A 22,564-nucleotide genomic window follows, 5' to 3' on the forward strand; every position below is an offset into this window, starting at 1 on the left:
TCATGACATATTGATTCATAAAATCAGATGAGACAAGAACAATATTGATTGATTGAAACTGTAACAAAATGAAACACAACATATAAAAATACAAAAAATAAATCAAATTAATTGAATGAGTCAAGATAGTTTAAGGTTGAAAAATGAAATTAAAATGAAAGAAAATAAAAGGATACATTAACATAAGGCAAGATCCATTCCATCCATTATCCAAACCGCTTATCCTCACGAGGGTCACGGGCATGCTGGAGCCTCCCCCAGCCTGTCTTCGTGCAGTAGGCGGGTTCCACCCTGAATTGGTTGCCAGCCAATCGCACACACAGAAAAACAAGCATTCACACTCACAATCATATTAGATAAAATACATTTTAATTACAGGGCCAGTCAAGTCAACATTTTTCTTCAGTAGTATGTTCCATGCGGCCCTTATTCTTTTTACACGACATTCTAATATTGCGTTTGTGGAATACGAATTACGCCACAAAGTCTATCTATTTTCATCCATCTCAGGGGGCGGCTGTTTTGCCACTTGCTGTTGTCTGTAAATGACATCACAGTTGCTGAGGCTCAGGTGATGACCAATCATGGCTCAGCTTGCGAACGTCACATGACCAAAATCATAAAACAGGTGAGCCGTGACAGTCGTTGCCTGAGCCCTTCGGCACTGTGATGTCATTTTCACTCGACAGCTAGTGGCAAAATGGCTGCCCTCTGAGATGGCTAAAAACGGTGGATTTTGCTGCTCAATTTATATTCCACAGATGCAATATTACGGTAATCAGAATGTTTAGACTAGTGGGGGTGAATACAACATAGTATTGTAAATAAAATTGTAAATTTAATAACATGAGATAAGATATGGGATAAAATAAAATAAAACTGAGCTCAGACAAGACGGATGGATGGAAGGATGCAAACAAAAGTAAAAATAATATAGTTGCTAGGAGTGTGTTCTGCATATTTATATTATAATGGCATACAGGTGTCTGCTTATTATACACTTTTATTGTGTTATTTTCAAATGATTTATGTATACATTATCTCTAAGAGTACTGGTCCTGAGTGGTCACTTGCTGCTGAAGAGACTTTGGAGGGCTCAGTCCAAAATGCCCCATTAGCAAAATACATGACCATTATACATATTCGTTCCACAAGCTTATTAATATTGTGTATTAAACGTAAAATACAATACTGCTATCTGCTGGACATAGGGGAGTACTGTGCCCCATGCTACTGTGTACATTATTATTATTTGGATGTTTATCAAACACATCATAAAGTAATACGGGGAACAATTAATTTTGATAAGTCTGAATGTGTAACTACAAATGCAAGGATTAATTATTGTTATCATATAATCTGTAGGTAGACAGTAGCTTGAATCCTTGTGAGAACATGCTTTTATACGGTGAAAAAACATAAGGTGTAATGCTACAAGACGCCGCACGGGGACAGTGTTGCACAGAGAGAAATCTCGTGGAATCTTTTTACTGCAATCCCAAGAAGGAACGTACCCCTGAAAAAAACTTGTTTGATTAGACTATTTAAATGTACTTTGTGTACGTTTGTGTTGACTTTGTTTTCGTTTTTTTTATAGAGGTGGGGGTCGTTGCTTCTGAAATGTTAAAGCCAGGAGAAGAATTATGATGCATACAAATTCAAGGTAAGACTATTCACCCAATTCTCCCTAAAGTATGACAAAACTATACACTGCAAATCAATGAAACTCCACAACCCACTTGAGGGATTAAGAAGACTCTTTATTGTCAAATATGTAAACAGGAAGTGCAGCCAAAGTCATGACACTGCTCCAGTAGTCACTTGTTGGACTAAAAATGGAACAGTGTTTTCATTCATAATAGCATAGCAGGATATTTGGGAAATTTTTATCAAGCACGCTAAAAGGTCACAATTTTAGGTTGAAGCTCTCCAAAATGCAAGGCGGACTATTATGTAACATTTACTTTTAAAGGCTTGTTTACAAGTAGTTGGGTTTCTGGAGTTCCTGACCAACCATCAAGTGTTAAATTAAACAAAGAAATATGTTTTTTACATGCCTATTTTTTTTTTTTAATGTGCCTGTGAGCGAGCCGTTATGCACTTGCGCACCACTGTCATGTAACATAATTGACATAATAACCACCCCTGTATCACGTTTCTCAGGCAATGACATGAACAGATAGGCTGGGTGGGAAAGCCTGAACCACTTTCAAGCGACGACACTGTCTGAAACTCTAGAACACAGAGGTGCAATCATGCAGAAACCTTCACAATGTCCCGCAAATCATGTCAAAGCCAAAAGGTAAGCAGAGCTGCAATGACTTTTGTAAGCGGCACAAATTAGCGTTAGCTTCTGATAAGAGGCACATACTTGATTGCCCGGTGAAGTAGTCACTGCACTGCTGCTGGGTGGGAGTGGTATTTGTGTTTAGTTAACCTCTGCCACCTTGAGTGAAAATCCAACAAATGAAATCTGTACTTGCCATTGCCTATAAGTATTTAGACATTTACACGCAGTGTAAAAGGTGGTTATCAAACAGGTGATGCCCCAACTTTGTTACAGATCTGATAGTACCTCCGAATAAGAAATATTGCCGGGTTAACTTTGCCACCCATTCCATGTTGGCCTCAATTCTACAGAAGATTGAAGCGGAATAAAAGGAAGAAAAATGCCATCCTGCCTCTGATACAGCCTCTGAAAGTAGACAAAATACTGAATGGACTGAATGCGCATCAGTGACATTTTTCCGAACAGCCAGATGTGGAAATGTGTTTGGAGGCATTCTAAAGTGATAAGGGGGCTTTATGCACTCTGTTACAGCACAGTTACTACAGTAATTGGAAGGCAGAAAATCTCATGTTTTTGCGCTTGGAGGAGCTAACAAGTACTGTATGTTGCATTCCAATTCCGTCCACGGAGGAATAACCCCACAGAGGTCACCCCAGGCCCAAACCTTGCACTTGAAGGGCCATGAGAACAGAAGAACCACAGAGACCATTTTAATTCCCATATCCGCCATCTGTGAAGATTCATCCAGTCCAATCTCATGCGTTATCTGCGTGAGGACCCCCGCCGCCAATACCCCCGCCCACCCTAACAGACGCCCCTCATGGGAGTCACTGCATTTTGTTTACAGCTTCTTATTCACAAGGTCACAAGAATTTCACGTTCCACATTCCACATCTTGCAAATATATTAAAGGTGCTGAGAGATGACGGTGGACATATGCCCCCAAAGATCAACCCTTCCTTTCTTCTCTTCACTTCTCACTGGACGCTTCATTAGTTAGATATTATGCACCATTTAATAAGATCCACATATTAAAAGGTACACCTTTAAAGGTAATAACAAACAATTTTGGGCTGTCAGAAATGCCTCCTGTTATTTTCACATAGTTCCTTAGAGCAAGATGCCACAAGATGGAACCAAAATACTACTTTTGTGTTAGACATAGCTTTGGTGCCATCTTGTGAGACCTATTTTTGACTTTCTCCTGTATGATCAAGAATAATATATATAAAAGCATATAAATTGTGCATTGTGTGTTGTGGAATGAGCCTTTAAACTAAGTATTTTTATCTTTGCAAAGGCATTTTTGCGTTGGATCTCATTAGCTGGCAGTAGTGCACCTAATGTCTATAAATCAAACGTTATAAAATACTTGAATATGTTGTCATTCATTGATAGTCAATATGGATGATTTGTGTGCGGGTCTATGCCGACAGCTCGCGAGTAAACAAGATGCGGTCTCCTCCCGTCGCTGTGTATTCAGCTGAGCTCGCACCCAAGTGTCCAAGGAGTTACCTCATGAATGTTTGCATAGCTGCACGCATACACTATATTTACTACCGTAATTACCACAAAACCTGCGCAGGTTAAAAATCTTAATCACCCAAAAGCCGCACATGTACATGATATGATACCTTTAAAAATAGACTTTTCCTTATGGATGCTGACGTCAGGATGACTTAGACAAGTGTAGCAGCATAAGAGTGTGTGTGCGTCTGTGTGGGTTTAGGTGCACGTGTGTGTGTGTGGGCTCCTCCTCTTGGAGAGAGAGAGAGAGAGAGACTGTTTCAGCATGTACACGTTGTGAGAGTTGAACTTGTGGCCACATTTCTCCACAAAGTGAGTCGGGGCAGCCAGACGGTGAAATTGAAAGTCATCTCCTTTTTCTTCTTCCTCCTCCTCCTCCTAGTCTTGTTGTTGACGCGGGCTGTCATTCCACACTGGATTTATCTGGGAGAGCAACACCTGGTTGATCATCTGAAGGGTGAGTGATATGCTCAGTTTTTGGTGGAGCGGTTTCAACAGTGAATGGTTTGGTGGTTATGTGGTTCCCTTTTTGAATGTGGGAATAAAAAAAAAAGGTTGACACTTTATTAGGCAGCCTTACGTTTTTATGGGGGGGGGGGGGCGTTAACAGTATGTTCAGTTTGGTATTGTGGTTGCAGTTTGCAGTTGTGACATACTGCACTGCTTCACAGTTCACGTCAAGAGATGTTCCCAATATCCATCTCATGTGCAACTGTAATAGGGACCAAAACTTCCCTTGTAAATTTCAGATTTTTTCAAAATGAAATGTCCCTTATATTGTTGCTGGGTATTTGTGGCCCCAGGCACAATAAATAAAATTTGAAATAAAAAATACATATGTTTACGCACAAATTTATTGTATATTCATAGAAGTAAAAATATATATTTTTTTAAACGATTGTTTTTCACAAGGTATGTTTTGATCATTTTTACTACACAAAATTCACAAAGCACTCTCAGCTTTGCCCTCAGGTCCAATATTTATTTTGAAATACTTATTGCATATACTGGTATTTATTTTGTTTCTTAATAATTTAATAATAATAATCTTAATTTTAATTTTTAATTTTAAAATGATTTGACAGGGTTGCTGGGGATTTGGGGCGGGGGTGGGTGTGGGGGGGGGGGGGTGCGGTTGCTTGAGCCTATCCAAGCTGACCTCGGGCGAAAGGCAGACTACACCCTGAACTGGTCACCAGTGTCAGAGGGCACACACAGACACTGACACTGAGCGGGAAGCGATCCCACACTGCCCACAGGCGAGTGTACCACTACACAATTAAGTCATGCTTGCCTTTTTTTAATCAGCTAACCTGGGTGGGCCTGAATCGGAGTTAGTAAAACAAGCTTGGCACAACTTCCCGAGCAATTAGCCAATTCCTACCACTTCTCCAGGTAGCTCTTATTTACACGGTTTGTTGCAAGATTTGTAAGGACCACCTTACACCTAGCATGTTCATGCAAAAGGAAGGCACATGCGACATGATTGAATCCCCTGTGCCCGGAATATGTGTCCAGTGCAAGCTGTGCTGCTGGAAAGCTGCAGGATCAGGTTGCCCGTGTCAGCTGCCATACCCGGCTGTTCCCAGGTCTGCGATATAGCTGTTTGTTGGCCAAGGCACGGAAACTGCAGCAAAGTGGGAAGCTGGGATTAGGCAGGCTAGAACATTTCTATTTTTGATCCATATTTGCTCTTTATGTCTGAAATAGCTCCCATACTTATGTTTGTCTTATCTTATTTAGTTATTTCGTTTTATTAGCTACGTCTTGGTGTGAGGGAGATGACGTTACAAATGGATGGTCAGCGTTTTATATTTGCAGTCATAGGATTCATGATTTGTTGGTGTTAATGACACGCCATATTTGTGGTTGTATGTCGGACTGTTTGGTAGTTAGCTAACTACTTCCTGGTTCGAGGATGATGTAAGGTGTTACGAATGGCAGGACGGTGCCATTTTGACTCTGGGATAGTGATTCTAGCTAATTAGCTGTCTGTGATCGACCAACCATTAGGTAGTTAGTTAGGTGTTATCAAGTTTAAGGATGATACTGCTATGAATAAACAGTAGACTGATTGATAGCTAACTAGCCCTTTAACTAAATAATTGCAATGGTTTCATGTCGCTGTCTTGCTAGCTATTTACTAACAAACTGTGGGCCAAATATCTCTCTTTTTAAAATTGTAAGAAAGGTATGCTTACTAATATGCTCTGATTGCTTTCCAGAAATTGTCCAGCTTAACACATGACATGAAATAAAAGGAAGAGAGACTATTGATGATGGAGAAGACAGAGTTGCTTGCATCATAGCCAAAAGGCTGTTCTGTAGAATATGGAGGGGACCACATGTGGTTCATCACACAAGCTAACGTTTATCCTCTACAGGGCTTGAACCTATGAGTCCTCACTTCGCATCGCTTGCTGCTTGCAATCATGCAATGACTCACAGCATGGGTAATAGTGACTGGTCTCGGACGAATACGATAAATCCATAATAGGATCTCCCGTCGGACGTTTAATCAGGCAAGACTCTAATTGTACTGTATGTGCTGGCCAAGGTGAAGGATCTGTTCTGTTGTTATTTGTGCGACGGTTCCACATGAAGTCAGTTCCTCTTTCACATCCGTTAAGAAGCACGGCCTCCTCTACACGCCAGCAGGAGCAAACTGTTCTCCAAGCTTGCAGCTTTGGTAACCGGGGTTATATTTGTCTTTAACACATGTGGGTCACGGGGGCCCCACGGTGCAAGACTCAAAAGGGGGAGGAGTTATGTTTGAAGGGGTCACAGCACTGACAAGCAATGTGATGTCCGTGTTTCCTCTGTACGTAAGTTGTAACTGTAAGTTTTGCTATTAAGTGATCTGGAGCCAAACTATTCTACTTTAAATCAACACCAAATGATTCGCCTCCAACTCCTGTGTATACAATAGTGTGAAAAAAAAAAATCTGAGATCACTGCTAGCATTGTTGATTTAATGAACTTTTTCATACCAGCAGTGTTTTACAAGGCAGTTTACAATAATTAAGTTGTCATTTTGTAAATAAAGTCCTAATATTATGAGGAAAAGGTTGGAATTTTATGAGGAAATTTTTGGAATTACAAAAAAGGATAAAGTCAAGAATGAAGTTGTGTTATTATATGAGAAAAAATGAATTTTGTTTTTAATGAGTCTATTATCTTGAGAATATTTGTTTTTATTGCCTGAGGGAAGAGTTTTGTTACACAAACAGAATGAAAATAAACTCATAATTTATTTGGATAAATATGCAGTTTTCTTGAAAAAGAGGGTCTGGGTATGATTCCAAAATGTCCGGTGAAGACAAGCAGCAAATGTTGTTGTTGTTTTGGACGATGTCGGGCGGCTTGTGTGTGCTTCTTCTTCCTCACACGACGCGATTTTGGAATGTCAAAGGGCTCATTGCATTTTACTCACCACAACTCAGTATAGACCAGACTCAGACTTCTCTGCCACACACAAACTAACTCACAGTCATCTCTCACGGGACGCGACGCAACTGAAGGCTCTCTGGAGGAGGCTAAAATGAGTCCAAATTAGCCCCTTTCAAATTGCACCTTCAACGCCACCGCCACAGCTTGGAAAAGGCCTTTTTGTATACAACTTTCCCTCCCCACGGCCACTTCCTGTGGTCACAGAAGATTCCACGCTTTCATTTTTGTAGCCTTTTCACAAAACCTCGAGCAGTTTCAGCAACAATCTGCATGGTTTTAACCAGGAGGGAGTCAATGGATCTTCCCTAGCATAACTATTCCCAGAATGAAAAGACTGTTGATTCAGCTCCAAACACTTCTGGAACAGTTTCTGTATGTTGCTAGCCTTAATATCTACAACGTATATATGGGAGGACATGCAAAGTGGTTGTATCCTATTTCAGCCGCCCTTCATTCTTTGTACCTGTTGCAATCATCATGCCATGAAACATGTTATATCATGATCAGCATCTGGCTACGACATTACTCTATTCCCAATCTAGGGGAAAACTGGTGCCCACTTGGCTGCTCAAGAAATATTCAGTGATTTTATTAAATAATTCAACAGACAGACTGCTTCATATTCGGACATCTGAATCTAATACCAGAAAGAAACCTACATCATGGTTTGGAAAGATTTGCGACCCTCATTTGCCATTGTACTGGAGTCCTTGGAATTTATGTTCATATTTTGGGCCAGACACAAATCCCGAATATGTATGCACACTGCCAAAAAATAATGCCAGAAAAATGCCAAATGCCTGAGGTTTAATGTTTGGTGAGAATTAGCGTGCATCTTCAATTTTTTTTTTGCTCTTTTAAATTACCTGAAACTTGAAGAATAACAATTTGTTTTTCAGGCACTCCATTTGGAGACAGGCTTTCTTTGGCTAGCGACAATCCATCTACCCAGTGATCCATCCGTCCATCCATCCATTTCATTTAATGATTGTTCTCATCAGAGTCACAAGTCAGCCGCAGCACTGAAAATGTGAGGCAAATATGCAAACCAGTAGTCCACAGTGCTTCCTGCAAGTGACAATTCATTAAAAAAAGTAGTAGGTTTTTTTTCTTACACTTTTCTCAACCTGGAATTTGTTTGACATCTTGATTGGGTCTTATTGGATGAATTACAGTCGTGATTCACACGGCGGAATTGTAAAGATGTTTTTTTTAAATAATCATGTACCGTACGTTGTTTTTTCTTTGATAATTCAGTATGTAACACACACACAAACACACAAAATCCTTTTCTTGTTTTTGGGTCTAAAACCTTACAGCCTTTCACTGGACAGCAACTAACAATTTATTATTATTATTCCTTTTTTTTTTTTTTTTTTAGAATAATACAAAATTATTTACCGGTAGTTGTTTTTGTAGAGTTACAGGCTTTTGAGTTGGCAGCTACATTTGTGTACAGTATAAAAAAAAATGCAGTGTTGTCAAACATGGGAAAAAACATATCTGTACCTTTTCAATTAGTGGAAAAATATGAATTTGTCAGTGGTAGAACAGTGGTTAATATTATTTTTCAATGTTTTGTGGAAGAAAATGTCTTTTGAGATTTTTTATTAAATGCAAAGAAAAAACTTAGGAACAGGCTGTTCATTGGATAGCGATGATACTGTATTTGTCCTAAACAAAAAGGCCCTACCACTAACCATATGCTTTGCTTTTGTCGATGAAAACCATGTATCGTCAAATATTTCAACTTTATTAATTTAATAATCCGAAACATGAAGGCATATCATTTTGTTACATTTTAGCTAAAAACAAACATTTGCAATGTTGGCGATACAGGCTTTTCAATGGAAAATTACAATGTGCATAGTTGATAGGTGCGATACATGTTTACTGTACATGTGAGATATCTGTTTTTGTTCCTTTGAAGCAGCAACAAGTATTTTCCACTTTTCTTCAGATAAATATAGAAAACAGTGGTTACATGCTTTTCATTTACTCCATATGTGGGATGCTACCAGCATTCATGAGGGGATAAAAAGGTCTTACTTAGATTTGGCATTCACCCAGCGACACTTACCATACTTTTATTTTGATTTTATTTGATTATCTGTTTATTTTCTCCACTTGGTGCACTGCAATATGGAAACACTGCTTGGCTGCTACATCTGGTCATCATCTGGACCTGTGGCTTGTTTGGACTCTCACAAAGCCCAGCTCAGCCAGAGTCACGGAGGCTTTAATGCTGATGTCAGCAGACTTGAAGCTGGAGTCACTCAGCAAACGCACTGCTTTAAACAAGGAAACAATGTGTTGATGGATTTAAAACGAGTGCGGGAGATTCTGAACTTTGACTTTCATTAAACTTGAAGCTCATTTGGATGAAATGTTTGTGGAATGTTTCAGGAATCCCCAGTCTGTGTACGTGCGGGTATGTCATATCATACATTTGTCTTGGACTCTTGGCAGGTTTGAGTTGCCGTGATGGACGAGCAGTCCCACGGCAGTCCCCAGCATGGCGGGTTGCAAACCGGCGTGGAGGCCTACCAGGGGAGGCAGGGTGTCATCAGGTGCGGTTGGCTCAGAAAGCAAGGTGGTTTCGTCAAGACGTGGCACAGCCGCTGGTTTGTTCTGCGAGGGGACCAGCTCTTCTATTACAAGGACGAAGACGAGAGCAAATCTCTGGTAAGGACGGCATCTCAATAATCACGGCACCCGACAAATAACTGTTTATATTAAATAGACTTGTGGAGGGGTTTTAGTCCGTGAGTGATCCTTGAGACTCTGTTTGTTTCTTTGTTTGTTTTTTTTTCCTATCGTTGAAAGTTTATCGAAATATCACATCAGCCTCAGCCGTTAGCATGTCGTTGGTCCCTGCAAATAGAAATAGAAATGTAGTCCATGAGTGATTCTTGAGACTCTGTTGTTAGTTTGTTTGTTTTTTGTCCTATCGTTGACAGTTTATCGAAATATCACATCAGCCTCAGCCGTTAGCATGTCGTTGGTCTCTGCAAATAGAAATAGAAATTTAGTCCATGAGTGATCCTTGAGACTCTGTTGTTTGTTTGTTTGTTTTTTGTCCTATCGTTGGCAGTTTATCGAAATATCACATCAGCCTCAGCCGTTAGCATGTCATTGGTCTCTGCAAATAGAAATAGAAACCCTATGAAATAGTAACTAAAGACATTCATTAAAACATATTTCAGCAGGAATGTTTTATGTGAGGCATGTGAATTTGCCCAATGGATCTTATTGGTCCTTGGCACGTTTTTTAATAAAGTAATAAATAAAGTTTAACTGCCTTCATGCCTACATGACAAATAATAGAACATTTTGTGCTACATCATCATCTGACTGCCATTCAGACTATTGTTTTACAGTCAGTGCATATGTGAGCCTTGAGCTCAGTGACTCATGCAGACAACGAGGCAATTTCTTTAGTTACTGACTTTAACCCAGCAGTCTGTTGCAGTGAGTATGTGAAGACTGAACAAAGACGCAGACAGACACACTTTTGGTTCTCATGACAAAGCAAATTGTGGGCAGAAATGGATTTATAATTCTTTCCACATGTTTAGTTCAACAAGACTTTTGTTCTTTTTCAACATGCTTCCTTGACTGTAGCTGAACTTTCCAGTACTGCCAATGCTTGATTTACTTGTTTGCAAATGAGTGAAATCAGTGAGGGAGAGTTAGCTAGCTAACGTTACTCTGTCCAAAGGTTAAATACGGTCATGTTAGCACATACAGTAATACAAAGTTACTTGCAGACTATTACTGTTATCCAAGATAGTTAGTCAAATTTAGCTAGCAAGCTGTGGTTTCCAGTCATAACATTATGCTCGTCATTTCTTGGGTAAGGGCATACGGATGAGAACTTTACTATGAGAGAGAGCTAGTAATGATTTCAGCGCCATTGTAAATATTGAAGAAGTTTAACATTTCCGATTCTCTGCCCTGGTTGTTTTTCAAGCAGATCGAGGAGCAAAAAATATTCTCTTAACAGCATACCACTGGATAATCTCAAAATCTGATAATCAGGCCTTTTCTGACCTTGACCAATCTTTCCTGACCAATCACAGCTCGCCTGTTTTCTGAAGCTGAGCCATGATCGGTCGTTACCTGAGCGCTGAGCATCTGTGATGTCATTTTCAGTCGACAGAAGTGACAAAGTGGCTAAAAATGGCAGGATTTTGCTGCTTAACTCATTTGCCACAAACACAATATTAATCAGAATGCCTTGTTTCAACTAGTGGGCCTGCATAGAATATATTCTTGAAAAAAAGATGATTGGGTTGACTTCCCTTTAAGTGAAACAATGATGAACAGACAATGCACTGACACGTCTTAGGGAATCACCAGTGGCATTTAGGTATTCGACAATAACAAATAGCGAGAAGCCATTGTCGCCTCAAGGGGTCGTGTTGTGTCCCGCTCGCTTTGGCAGCCAAACCTCTCTGAGCAACGCGCGGAATCCCAAGAATGGAAGCCTGATGGAAGCGCGAGGTCACAGGCACGCGTAGGGTAACGGCACGTGTGGGCTTAGCGTCGACATGCCATCAGCCTGCCCTCACTCGTCCACTGAGTTCTGCGTCACTCACACTCGAATTTCATCGTAAGCGGGCTATAAACAATGGTGGCATTCATTGGCCGCTGTGATTTTTGCATGTAAATCTCGTTGTAGTGTTTTGGTGCCAGTGAAATACAGTATTGTTCAAAAATGTGCCCCAAGTTATTATGGATTTTGATTGAAAAGACAACACAACAAGGTCTCATGCGGCCAAGATCTTTTGTCTGACCTTGACATTTCGCCACGCTAAATGCAGCTCTGTTTTCAGTTGTAATGCACAATGAAATGTTAACGCCGCCGTTTGACCTTCAGCACGATCGTCATCATTGAACACGACATGCGGTCCCATGAGAACAACCTCAGTGTGTATTACATATGGCCTTTTGCCACCTGATGCATCATCACCTCGCAGTTGGCAGGCGTGCGCGGACTAAAAGCACTCCATCTTATTTCCGCATTATTCTTCGCACGTAGCCCAAATACAGACTGTCGCGGTTGTGTAACGGTCTGCATGTCCAACAAGCGATGAATGGAAAAGTCCACCAGCTTCCTTCGTGTTCTGTTTTCTGAATCACCATTAATTTCCATGACCTCAGGTAGGGACAGCCAAGCTGCGGGAATTTTAAGGAATGTGCACAAGTGACTTTCACAGAGCTCCCAGAGTGCCCTTTCAGCAGGTGTTTTCTTTTGCATTGTAACATTATACTCAAGGATAACTGTTGTACACCATAATTGTCTGTCATGGATTTTCCTGTTCCTCCTGTAACTGTCCAATCAGCATTTTGTCTATGTTGGTTTTTCTGTGTCAGCCAATTAACAACACACTTACCTACCTACTTTGCAGCCAACCTGTTCTTTGTCCACCCTCCTCATTTTGAGCTAGCCAATCAGCTCATCGCCTACAATGTATGTATATATATATGTGTTCCTGATTCCTGCTTTGACCTCACAATGTAGTAAGTCCATAAAATCAAAAGAACACTTGGAGCTTAATGAGTTTTTTTCTTCTCCCATACTTTTAACAAGGTTAACAAAGACACTGAGCACTGAGAGACGTGCTGTACTCAAGCGCCCACTGAGTTCTCGTAGATGTGGGTTTTTTTTGTTTTTTTTTACAAGTATTTTCACAGTGCACAGTGGACAAGAGTATTGGGCCACATCTCATTATTACTTTTGTTCAATATTTAGTCAATGACAATCGGTGGAGAAGCCTTCTAACTTTTTGACTGCAATGTTTTTGACTACTACATTACCAAAGACTCTAGAAAAGAATTATTCACAAGAAAAACAGGAACTCACTGACATCTCTCGAGCTCCCACAGGGTTTGACTTCCTGACTCTATAAGACCACTGAGGGTGGACACCAGTAATTAGAAGATAAAAAGGGATTTAGTGGTCATCAGCTGGCCAATGGCTAATGGCCAATGACTTTGAGTTCAACAACTCTCAGTGTGTTTCTGTTTGCAATTTGCAATTGAAAAAAAAATCTTGGCAGGACTGAATAGCTTGTATACTGAATATCATATCGCTCTGTAAGGAACATCTCCTAAGTGGGCGTAACATTAGCCGCGGTGCAAGTCAGTATTATGTTAGAAAATATAGGGCTCAGCATTTTTTCCATTTTCTGGTGATCTGGTTTTGCTGCGGAACTTTTCATAATTTCAATCTGAATATTTAAAGAAATATAACTCAATTCATACATTGTCATCACTCGGCCTTGGCAGAGGTCAGCCCTTGTTGTCAAGTGTTGACTACTGCAGAGGATGTTACGTTTTCATTACTGTTATCATGATTACATAAAAACTCATCAACCAGACTCCACTCAAATTTGTGGCTTTCCCTCAATTTTCATCAACTTTTTAATCCTGGCTAATGTTTTTATTTGTTGACTACATAGTTGGAAATGACACAAGATCTGTCACTGTTTTTTATGTTTTTATTTTATCTTGTTTTTTCTTTGTAATTTTTACAAAATGATACATGTACAAAATCATTCACGCTTTTTCTCAATACATCTATTTCCTGTAATTGATCATTCTAGAAGTTACCAGAATCAGTTAGAATGATGCAAAAGATTATTTTCCACAAAATTGTCAAAGAATATCAGGAATATAAATACATACAAATCAATCAAAATGACAAGAAATATCTCCTAACACAACTTCTTAACTCATTCACTGCCATTGATGAATTTACTTGTCTTTTCACAGTCCAGCCATTCAATCCCAGGAATTTATTCATATTTTTTGCAAATGTTTTCTAACGTTAGGGTAAAAGAGGGTCTAAAAATGCTTTTGCCACTTTCTTGTGTCATTTCCCAGATAGAACAAACTTTCACTTCAACTCACGTTTATGAGTAGGATTAATACAGTTGGTGTTTAATGTAGGTCACCTTTGCCAAATCACGATAACATTTCAATTCTTATATCTCTGTGGCCAGTAAAGCATACATTTAGGGCTCAAATGAGCACAACTTGTAACAGTACTTCAAAATATATGGTCGTAAATGACCGTGATGTATCCCGCCAAGCATCTGACAGCGCATATGCATCCCAAAAAGTTTATTCAGCTCATGTGAACATTGAATCTATGAGCATAAAATGCCCTCGCCTTGAAAATGTGCAGTGTATGATTTCTGAAGCACTTTTCTCGCTTAAATTCCCATGTTATGAATAGAGAACAATCCCTTAAACACGCCTCACAGAGTTTCGTATGCCGTGTTTGTATTTTTGGGACATTGTCATTACAGCGTTCCCGCTTTAAATTACTGTTCCAACATAGTAACAATATACAGACCTTAAAAAAAAAGGTTGGTCTTTGCGGTCGGGCTTGAGCACAGCAAACAAAAGGCCACCACGGGAGATGTCAGTGGGCGTCGTGGTTTGAAAGTATGGAGCAACTAGTGCCAGCCCAGTACCAAAAGACACACCCACAAATGCATTGAAACCATCTCTTGTTTCCTGCCTGGTAAAAGTGCCACCACAATGAAAGTGAAATGCAAAATACATCAGTGCTGTTCATCAGCGCATTTTTTGCAGATGACGGCCACATGAAACATCCCAGTTCGGTCCCACTTTTTACAGCCCTTTTGCTCTGAAATCACCTCATCTGGGGCCTCAGGTAGTGTTTCCACTACTTCCCGGTTGTCACAGTTACGGCCCATTACAGTGCCCGGAACTAGGACTCCCTGTGATCTTGTTAACGCTGTCACTGACCCACAGCTTGTCTTCATTAGCATGAACCTTGCTAATGACCTCTATTGATTTGGCACCACAGGGTCGTTTAAAACTCACACTTCAGTCCAAATGACCATAAAGTAGGTCAGAACTTAATCCTGACTGTTTCGGCTCAAAACACTCACAGCATGGGATTGAAATGTTCCGTTTTGTACTTCTTCCGCAGGGAGCCATTTTCCTACCTGGCAACAAAGTTACGGAACATCCAAGCAGCGGCGATGAAGCGGGAAAATATCTCTTTGAGGTCATTCCAGGTAGGACAAAACCATCCAAGTCATTTAATTGAATTTATCATCCATTCATCCATTATCTAAACCGCTTATCCTCACGAGGGTGGCGGGGGTACTGGAGCCTACCCCAGCTGACTTCGGGTAGTAGGCGGGGCACACCCTGAACCGGTTGCCAGTTAACCACACTTAATTGAATTTCGCTAAGAGCAATTTTAATGGCGTTTGCTGACAAATGGAAGAGGTCTCCCTTTGCCTACTTTACAGAACTCCTTCAAGACAGGATATTGCCACAATAAATACAGCATCCCGCAATCAGAATGCAATTCCATGTCAATGCCAGCGTCTGATATGACATCAAATAACTTGACAGACAATAGACCAATTGTAGACCAAGAATCTTTGTAAACAATCGGTGCTACAATGCTTCAGGATTGCAAAGCGCGTGACTACGACTGACCTAAAATGAAACGATGGGGTTGTGCCGCCAGATCCTATACCCCAGAAGGTTTAGATATTTTTCGACTGCTACTGCTAAACTACATAGGTAGAGAAGAAGACATCCTGTAGCACCATGCAAGGACAAAAATCATTTATTCCAGCCAATTACCCCGTTTTCTTTGTTAAATGACATGGGACGGTTTATTTACAAGTGGTGCCATTGGAGAACATCTTTTGCTACTCGGAAGAACATGTGACCTCATGGTGAATTGTCATCTTAGTTTCAACACAACAGACTGGAGGAAAGTGAGCGCCAGGTGTTAAACTTCACATCCCTGTCTCAGCATTGCGGAATTCCCTTACACACAGATGCTGTCTAACCTCTGTTAGGGTTCTGATGCTGCCTCTTAAGTCAAAAATTGCCGGGCTGACTTCGTCCTCCCATTCTTTACAAGTTTTTATGATATATATATATACAGTAAATGTCTATGATTGATACTTACAGGCAGTGTAAAAGGGACTTCTGATACTCTCTTTCTGTGTCATTGATAACTCCAAAGGCGCAAAAGTGCCGGGTCAACTTTGTTCCCCCGATCCTGTGCTGACCTTTTTTTTACATACAAAATAGTGACAAGAAAAAGAGCCAGAAAAAAGCTAGCTTTTACAAGCAGAGTACGAACCTCACACCCCAGTCCTGATCATGCTAAATGTCCTTACACACAAACACTCTCCAGCCTCTGTTGGGGCTCTGATACTTCCTTCGAAGGTGGAAAAATTTCAGGTCGAATTTGTCTCACTTTTCATAAAAGAAATACCAAAATATGTACAGTACTGTACAGTATGTAACACATACATTGTGTTCTGTGCTTGATTTGTTTTTCGAGTATTTATGCTTCATTTGTCAGAGAAGTGAAACTGCATGAGGCCACAGCCACCGTCATACAGGAAATAGGCTGAGTGTGGCCCAATAATGCAGTCAGAAATATTTTTCTAACATAGTATGAGAGTATATACTGTAGTTATCAAAAAATGACCATGTCTTCAATCTCACTTCCTTCTTTTCGGGTGTCACAATACATCATGTTATTTCTGTCCTGTTTTGGATTGAATATCGCTGGCGTCAGGCCGAAGCCTCCTATGACCATATTTGGTCAATTAGATTTTTCCCCCCCGCAAATCTATGCTATCGTTCAGTTCCCATTTGGTTCTTATTTTTTTTTTCAAATTATTGACCGGTCCAACGTGTTGAAAAGCTTGATCTCTTTGACAATGCAATGCAAATGGATTTAGCAAACTTTTTTTTTGTTTTCCTGAAATGTGATGGGTTGGAGACGAAGGCGAGGATTCTGCCAGCGTTATGTGGCCATTGCATAGGCTACACATATCAACTTACAACCTGACATTATTCTACCAGCTATCTTGCCTTTGTCGTAGTCATGACATTTTTCCACTGCACATTTCCACCTCGGCTCATCTCTACGTGCTTAGGCCCGGAGCAGTCGGTTTTCACTTTGACTTTCACAGCGGGAAATAATGAAAACACAGTCGCATTCAAGCAGGACGTGTCAACAAACAATAGAGGCCTTGCTAAAAAAAGAATTTAAAAAAAAAAGGATAAAAAAAAAATAACAGCATAGTCCAGCATGGTTTTGGTGTGTTTTCATGCTGGTCTTACTGGTGTCACCAGCAAGAGCAAAACATCAGCAGCAGCAAAAGCAAAACAAAACAGCCAAGATTCAAACAGCTGAACCTTCTGTCACCGGGCAACCTGCTGCTCTATGCTGTTTTGTTTTGTTTTTTGTTTTTTTCAGCAGGAGTAATGAGGTCTGCTGTATTTACTTCTCAGTAAGGCGATACCGTTTATCTGAGAGGAGACTGTGAGCTGTGAGAAAACGGAGCACTGAGGAAAAGTGGAAATTGACGACCATGATGCTGGAAGTGTCCAGGCTAAGCTGACATTAGCATGCGAGGGTTATTTTTGCCATTTCGAGCTGCATAGCTTTAAATGTTCTAACCAGAAATCTAGACCATTGAGCCTGAAGTAGTGCTCCAGAATTAAAATAGTGGTAGTTACTGGTTTTCACTATAGAAAAGCATCATTAACACCATTCCCAAGTGTCATCTGGGTTGTTTTTTTTTGATGATTGAGGACTTGTTTTCCATTGCCTCCCTACATTCGGGTCCTCCTCCCTCAGCAAACTACCAGAGCTGTTTACGCCATTCGGAATCGGGAAAATACGTCTTCTTATGAGGAGGTGAATAAAGAAGTCTTAGAGAAGCGGGAATGAAAGGAAAAAGCACAACACATATATTCCACTGCTCTGCTGCCGTGCAGAACACAGAACGGGAAGTGATGAGGACGGTGGGAGGGGGCAGCGGAGGGACGGGGGTATATGTTGATGACTTTCCAAGGAAACGGGACAAAGTCATTCTGAGATGTCTGTTGCCTCGCAGCTTGATGTCGCCCGAGGCTGGAATCACTTTGTATTTTTGACTCTTTCAGCAAAGTTTTGGAAAAGTTCCCCAAATTCACCTGCGCTCGCTTGTTTCCACCCCCCGTGCATGTTCTTCTCATCTTTCCTCATCTTCTCACATCTGGATATGTGTTTAATGTGTGCACAGTTCAAGGCAGGAGAACGTGGTTCCCGGGAAGCAAATATTTAGACTACAGTCCCATTTAAGTCTTTATCCCGTCACTAACTGTCTGCGGGGCACCGATGCAACCGTGACATTCTAGTCATGTTGGAACAAGCTGGCCAGATGTCGAGCTAAAGAGGGAAGACATAAGATGTGTACAGTATGCATACTGCACTTTTCCGGATTACAAATGTGTTGCACTTGCAATGTCTTCCAAAGCCTTTACCCAACTTCCAAATCCATACAACCCCCCACGCCCCACCCCCCAAAAAGCAAAAAAAAAAACTGTAAACCTCGTTTACACTGCTTATATACTCTAAAAACAGTTGGGTTAAAAAGAACACAATTTTGGGTCAAAAATGGACCAATCCACCACTTGGGTCAATTTGACACAACTTTCTTGGTTGTTTTTGCAGAAAACAACCCCAAAAATGGGATGTTTTGTGCAAGACAACCCCCAAAATGGGATGTTTTATACAAAAGAATGCAAGAAAGTGGGTCAAATTGACCCAATTTGTGTATCGGTCCATTTTTGACACAAAATTGTGTTCTTTTCAACCCAACTGTTTTTAGAGTGTACAAGCCAGCCTTTTCCCGCTTTGCCAATTTTCCTCGCATCACAAAATCCCTTTTACACAGCTTGTACAAGGCGTTGCTGCATTTTTTTCAGGTGTAACTCTTGTATTTAAGTGGCAACACTTTTTGGCTTCGGAGGTCATTTTAGAGCTGTAACAGAAGCCGGTCAACACCTGTGTGTTCGGGATCTGAAGTTTATTAAAACCGAAACATTTAAAACATTTAAAGTTTTGACACCCAAAAAAATACAAGCTGTGTTTTTTACAGCATGTGTATAAAGAACATGGACACTGTAAATGGGAATATGAATGAGGTCAACTTGGCAAAATTCTAACAGAACCATAACAGAGGCATGACCTCACCTGTGTGCGAGGGAATTCTGCAATAGGGGTATGAAGTTTGACACACGACACTAACTCGTCTCGCCATATGATTATCTGATTGCAGGATGCTGTATCGATTTGCTTCCTTTGCTGGGTTATGCGTAAAAGGCAAAATTACTTTAATCCGAGTTTGAAATGCTGTATCGCTGGATGAAAGAAGCGTGACTTTAATCTGACTTTCCACTTATCTGACTCCAACATCGGAACATGATGGGGATCGGGACTTGTAGTTTTATCTTGTTCATCCGTGCAGGAATGTCAGGTATCTGTGAGTTCGGGAAAACGGTGAGCAGCGGCAGTCTTCTTCCTGCTCTTAAAGGAGACAGTATGCTTTTTTTTTCCACCCTCACAATTTAAAGCAGATTCCAGGTGGAACATGTCTGTGACCTGCTTTTGATGGTTGGATGGTTGGATGGATGGATGGATGGATGGATGGATGGATAGATGGGTAGATAGATAGATAAGATAGATAAGATAAGATAAAGCTAGCAAGACCAAGCCATACAAACACAGTGTTTACAGTTTACATATATTGTGTTTTACAACAATACTTAACTATTATTTATAATTTCATACATAACCGTGGATGAAATAGTGAAACTTGCAGTCTCTGTTGCCAATTGCATGGAAGCTTTGTACGTAGTGTGCCAGGTGCAGCCAGTGAATGGGGGCAGGGCACACACTCAAAATGTCGACACATAAAAGAGACTTTATTCTCACTCACGTGCTCCTTGTACCAACCCTCTTATTTCACAATGTCACACTTTTCTTTTTATTTGATAAAAGTGATAGAATACGCTGAATGTGGAGCCTCAAAAGCTATCAAGGGATTTGGATTTATTGTCGCAGCGCATCAGTTGATCAGATCTTTAATGTGTGGGTAGGAGTTGACAACCACTTTGTGATGGTCCATTCGGGCCTTAAGTCAAGAGTTTGACAGTAAACTTCAACTTTCAGTGCCAATAAACAGCTTGAAGCCTCTTTTATGAAGACATTTTCACGATGTGCCAAACAGACACATACTGCTACAGAATACTGCAGGGTCAATATCAAATTCAGATTTAATAATGAGGACTTGCGGCAGAGCCCTGACTCCAGCGGCTTCTACTCCCAAGAGAAAAGCCCAGCGTGGGTCAAAGAGAAAATGGCCATTAGATAATAAAAGCATGTTTATTGATGGTGGCAGCATTTTGTACGCTTCACCGAGCAATCAATATGTGCTGACGTCAATCCGTGTATCCAACAAGACTCAATGCAGCTTTGCCTACCTTTTGGCTTTGACGTGTTAGGAGTGTCACACTTGAGGGGAATGTGGGTGTTTCTGCATTATAGTGACTCTGTGTGCTAGTGTTTCACACAGTGTAGTCCAGCAATCGCTTGAAAGAGGCTCTGGATTTTTTTCCCCAGCCTAGCTCCCAAGTTATGGGTGTAAAAACTTGGTATGATGATGGTTATTATGCAAATTGGGCCCCACTACAGATAACAGATCATTTAATTGGTAGTTTAATTTCACACTTGAAGGCTGGGCAAGCGCTCCAGGGACTCAACTGTTTGCATTCAAGCCATTAAGACATTTCCATATTATAAACTAATCCTCAATTATTAACCTCTCAAAAAAGATGTGATTCAACAGTAGAGGAAACATTGCCTGCTGTGTTGTCCCGGTGGCTTGATGATAAAAGTCCAAACGTTTTGGCTGCGTCTGGTCTGAGTTGACTGTGTCACAACGTCCCCCCTCATTCCTTTCCTATTCCTCGACCCATGAGGGTGCGTAGGCGAGCAATGAAATCTGTTTACAGGGAGAGGTTGGAAAGTTACAAGTCTCTCCTGAGTTTTCCCTCCAACTTATAAATCAGTTCAAGTAAGTCAGCCTCATTTTGTAAGAGCTTTGCCTTGTGCTGGAGTGATAGGATACACAAGAGGGACAAATAAAGCCGAGGGTGCCCTCTTGTGGACATCTCAGTTACTCAAAGCAAACACTTATTAAAAGCATAAATCACAGAGCATCCAATGTGTCTTTTTACACAGGTGCGGTACAAAATACATTTTTTGAGACTCTGAATGGTAGACAGTATCAAACAGTCACAACTGTACTGCCATCAATCATTTAAGTGACAATCAGTATGGTTTTAGAAAAAAAAAGGGCAACTTCAGTGGCAATAATATAATTTGTGGAAGGAAAAAATATATAGATAGCTACTTATGGGGTACCTCAAGGGTCTGTAATAGGCCCATATCTGCAACATTTCTTGAATACTCAAATATGTCTTATTTGTGTATTATACTCACTACTGTGCTGGCCAAAACATTGGACAGCTTCTGAATACTGTTGAAAGTGAACTGAACACACTGAAAGACTGGTTTGATGTCAATAAATTATTGCTAAATTTTGGAAAAAAAGGTTTACTGTCTTTCGGGAATGCATATAAAACAAACACTATTTTTAAGATACAGAAAAAGAGCTATAAGCATCTTTAATTGAGCTAAATACGTACAGCCATTTAAATTCATTTACATTTTCCAGAGTTCCATACTGCGCGGATATACGAAGTCCAAAATCATTTACTGTGTCACTCTAAATATCTTACACACCAACATCGAATTCTGTCAACATTGATTGAATGCTGAATCAAGCAAAAATGTGACTTTTTTTTTTTAAAGTTTGATGGACAAATTCAGCATTTTACATCTTTAATCACATAAAAATCAGATGTTGAAGATTAAAGATATATAAACCTTATACATATTTTTAATGTAATTACATTTATTTAGAGATTAATTGACAACATTGATTAATCGTGTGGGGTCGTAAAACTGTCCAACTCCTCTGAATTTCAGCCCGTCATCAGTAAATATTCTCAGATTCCTGTAGTCCTCCATGAAAGAAGATGATTATATATTATCTTTGCGTTGAATCAAAATAAGACATTTACAAACACCTGCTTTTACTTTCGAAGACAATGATCAACGTTTTCGCCTCTTTTCTGCCATTTTAGGGTGTAACCGAATAACCGATAATAAATAATTTTGTTTGTGCAATTTTTGCACTCGGTTTTAAATGTTCTGCTTTTGAATAAAATGATGAAAATTGAAAACTGTTTTAATCCAATTCATTGATTAATCAACAAATTAATCTACATATTAATCAATTGTCACAATCGTCAAAATCTACCTTTTGGTAATACATGAAAAAGGAGCAAAAACAATGGCAAGAACAACAACAATAA

At 40.2% G+C, this 22,564-nt stretch overlaps 1 protein-coding gene across 3 annotated transcripts in view; it reads left to right on the forward strand.

Annotated features, from left to right (window-relative positions):
* Positions 1–652: 652 nt before the first annotated feature.
* The window catches only part of arhgap24 (Rho GTPase activating protein 24), a 47,619-nt gene continuing 25,707 nt past the window's right edge, over positions 653–22,564 (forward strand). The window contains exons 1-5 of one of the 3 annotated variants that reach the window (XM_086053296.1): positions 653–774; positions 1,598–1,663; positions 4,200–4,274; positions 9,737–9,952; positions 15,240–15,327. In XM_086053296.1, the coding sequence (XP_085909422.1) occupies positions 9,752–9,952; positions 15,240–15,327 (289 nt within the window). In that variant the 5' untranslated portion in view covers positions 653–774; positions 1,598–1,663; positions 4,200–4,274; positions 9,737–9,751. Of the gene's footprint in view, positions 775–1,597; positions 1,664–2,283; positions 2,303–4,126; positions 4,275–9,736; positions 9,953–15,239; positions 15,328–22,564 lie in introns of those variants that run through there. The other 2 variants (XM_086053297.1, XM_086053295.1) reach the window with 2 other exon arrangements.

This window comes from Filicampus tigris, chromosome 15, assembly GCF_054856515.1.
Source record: "Filicampus tigris isolate MCC_2025a chromosome 15, RoL_Ftig_1.0, whole genome shotgun sequence".
NCBI lineage: Eukaryota > Metazoa > Chordata > Actinopteri > Syngnathiformes > Syngnathidae > Filicampus > Filicampus tigris.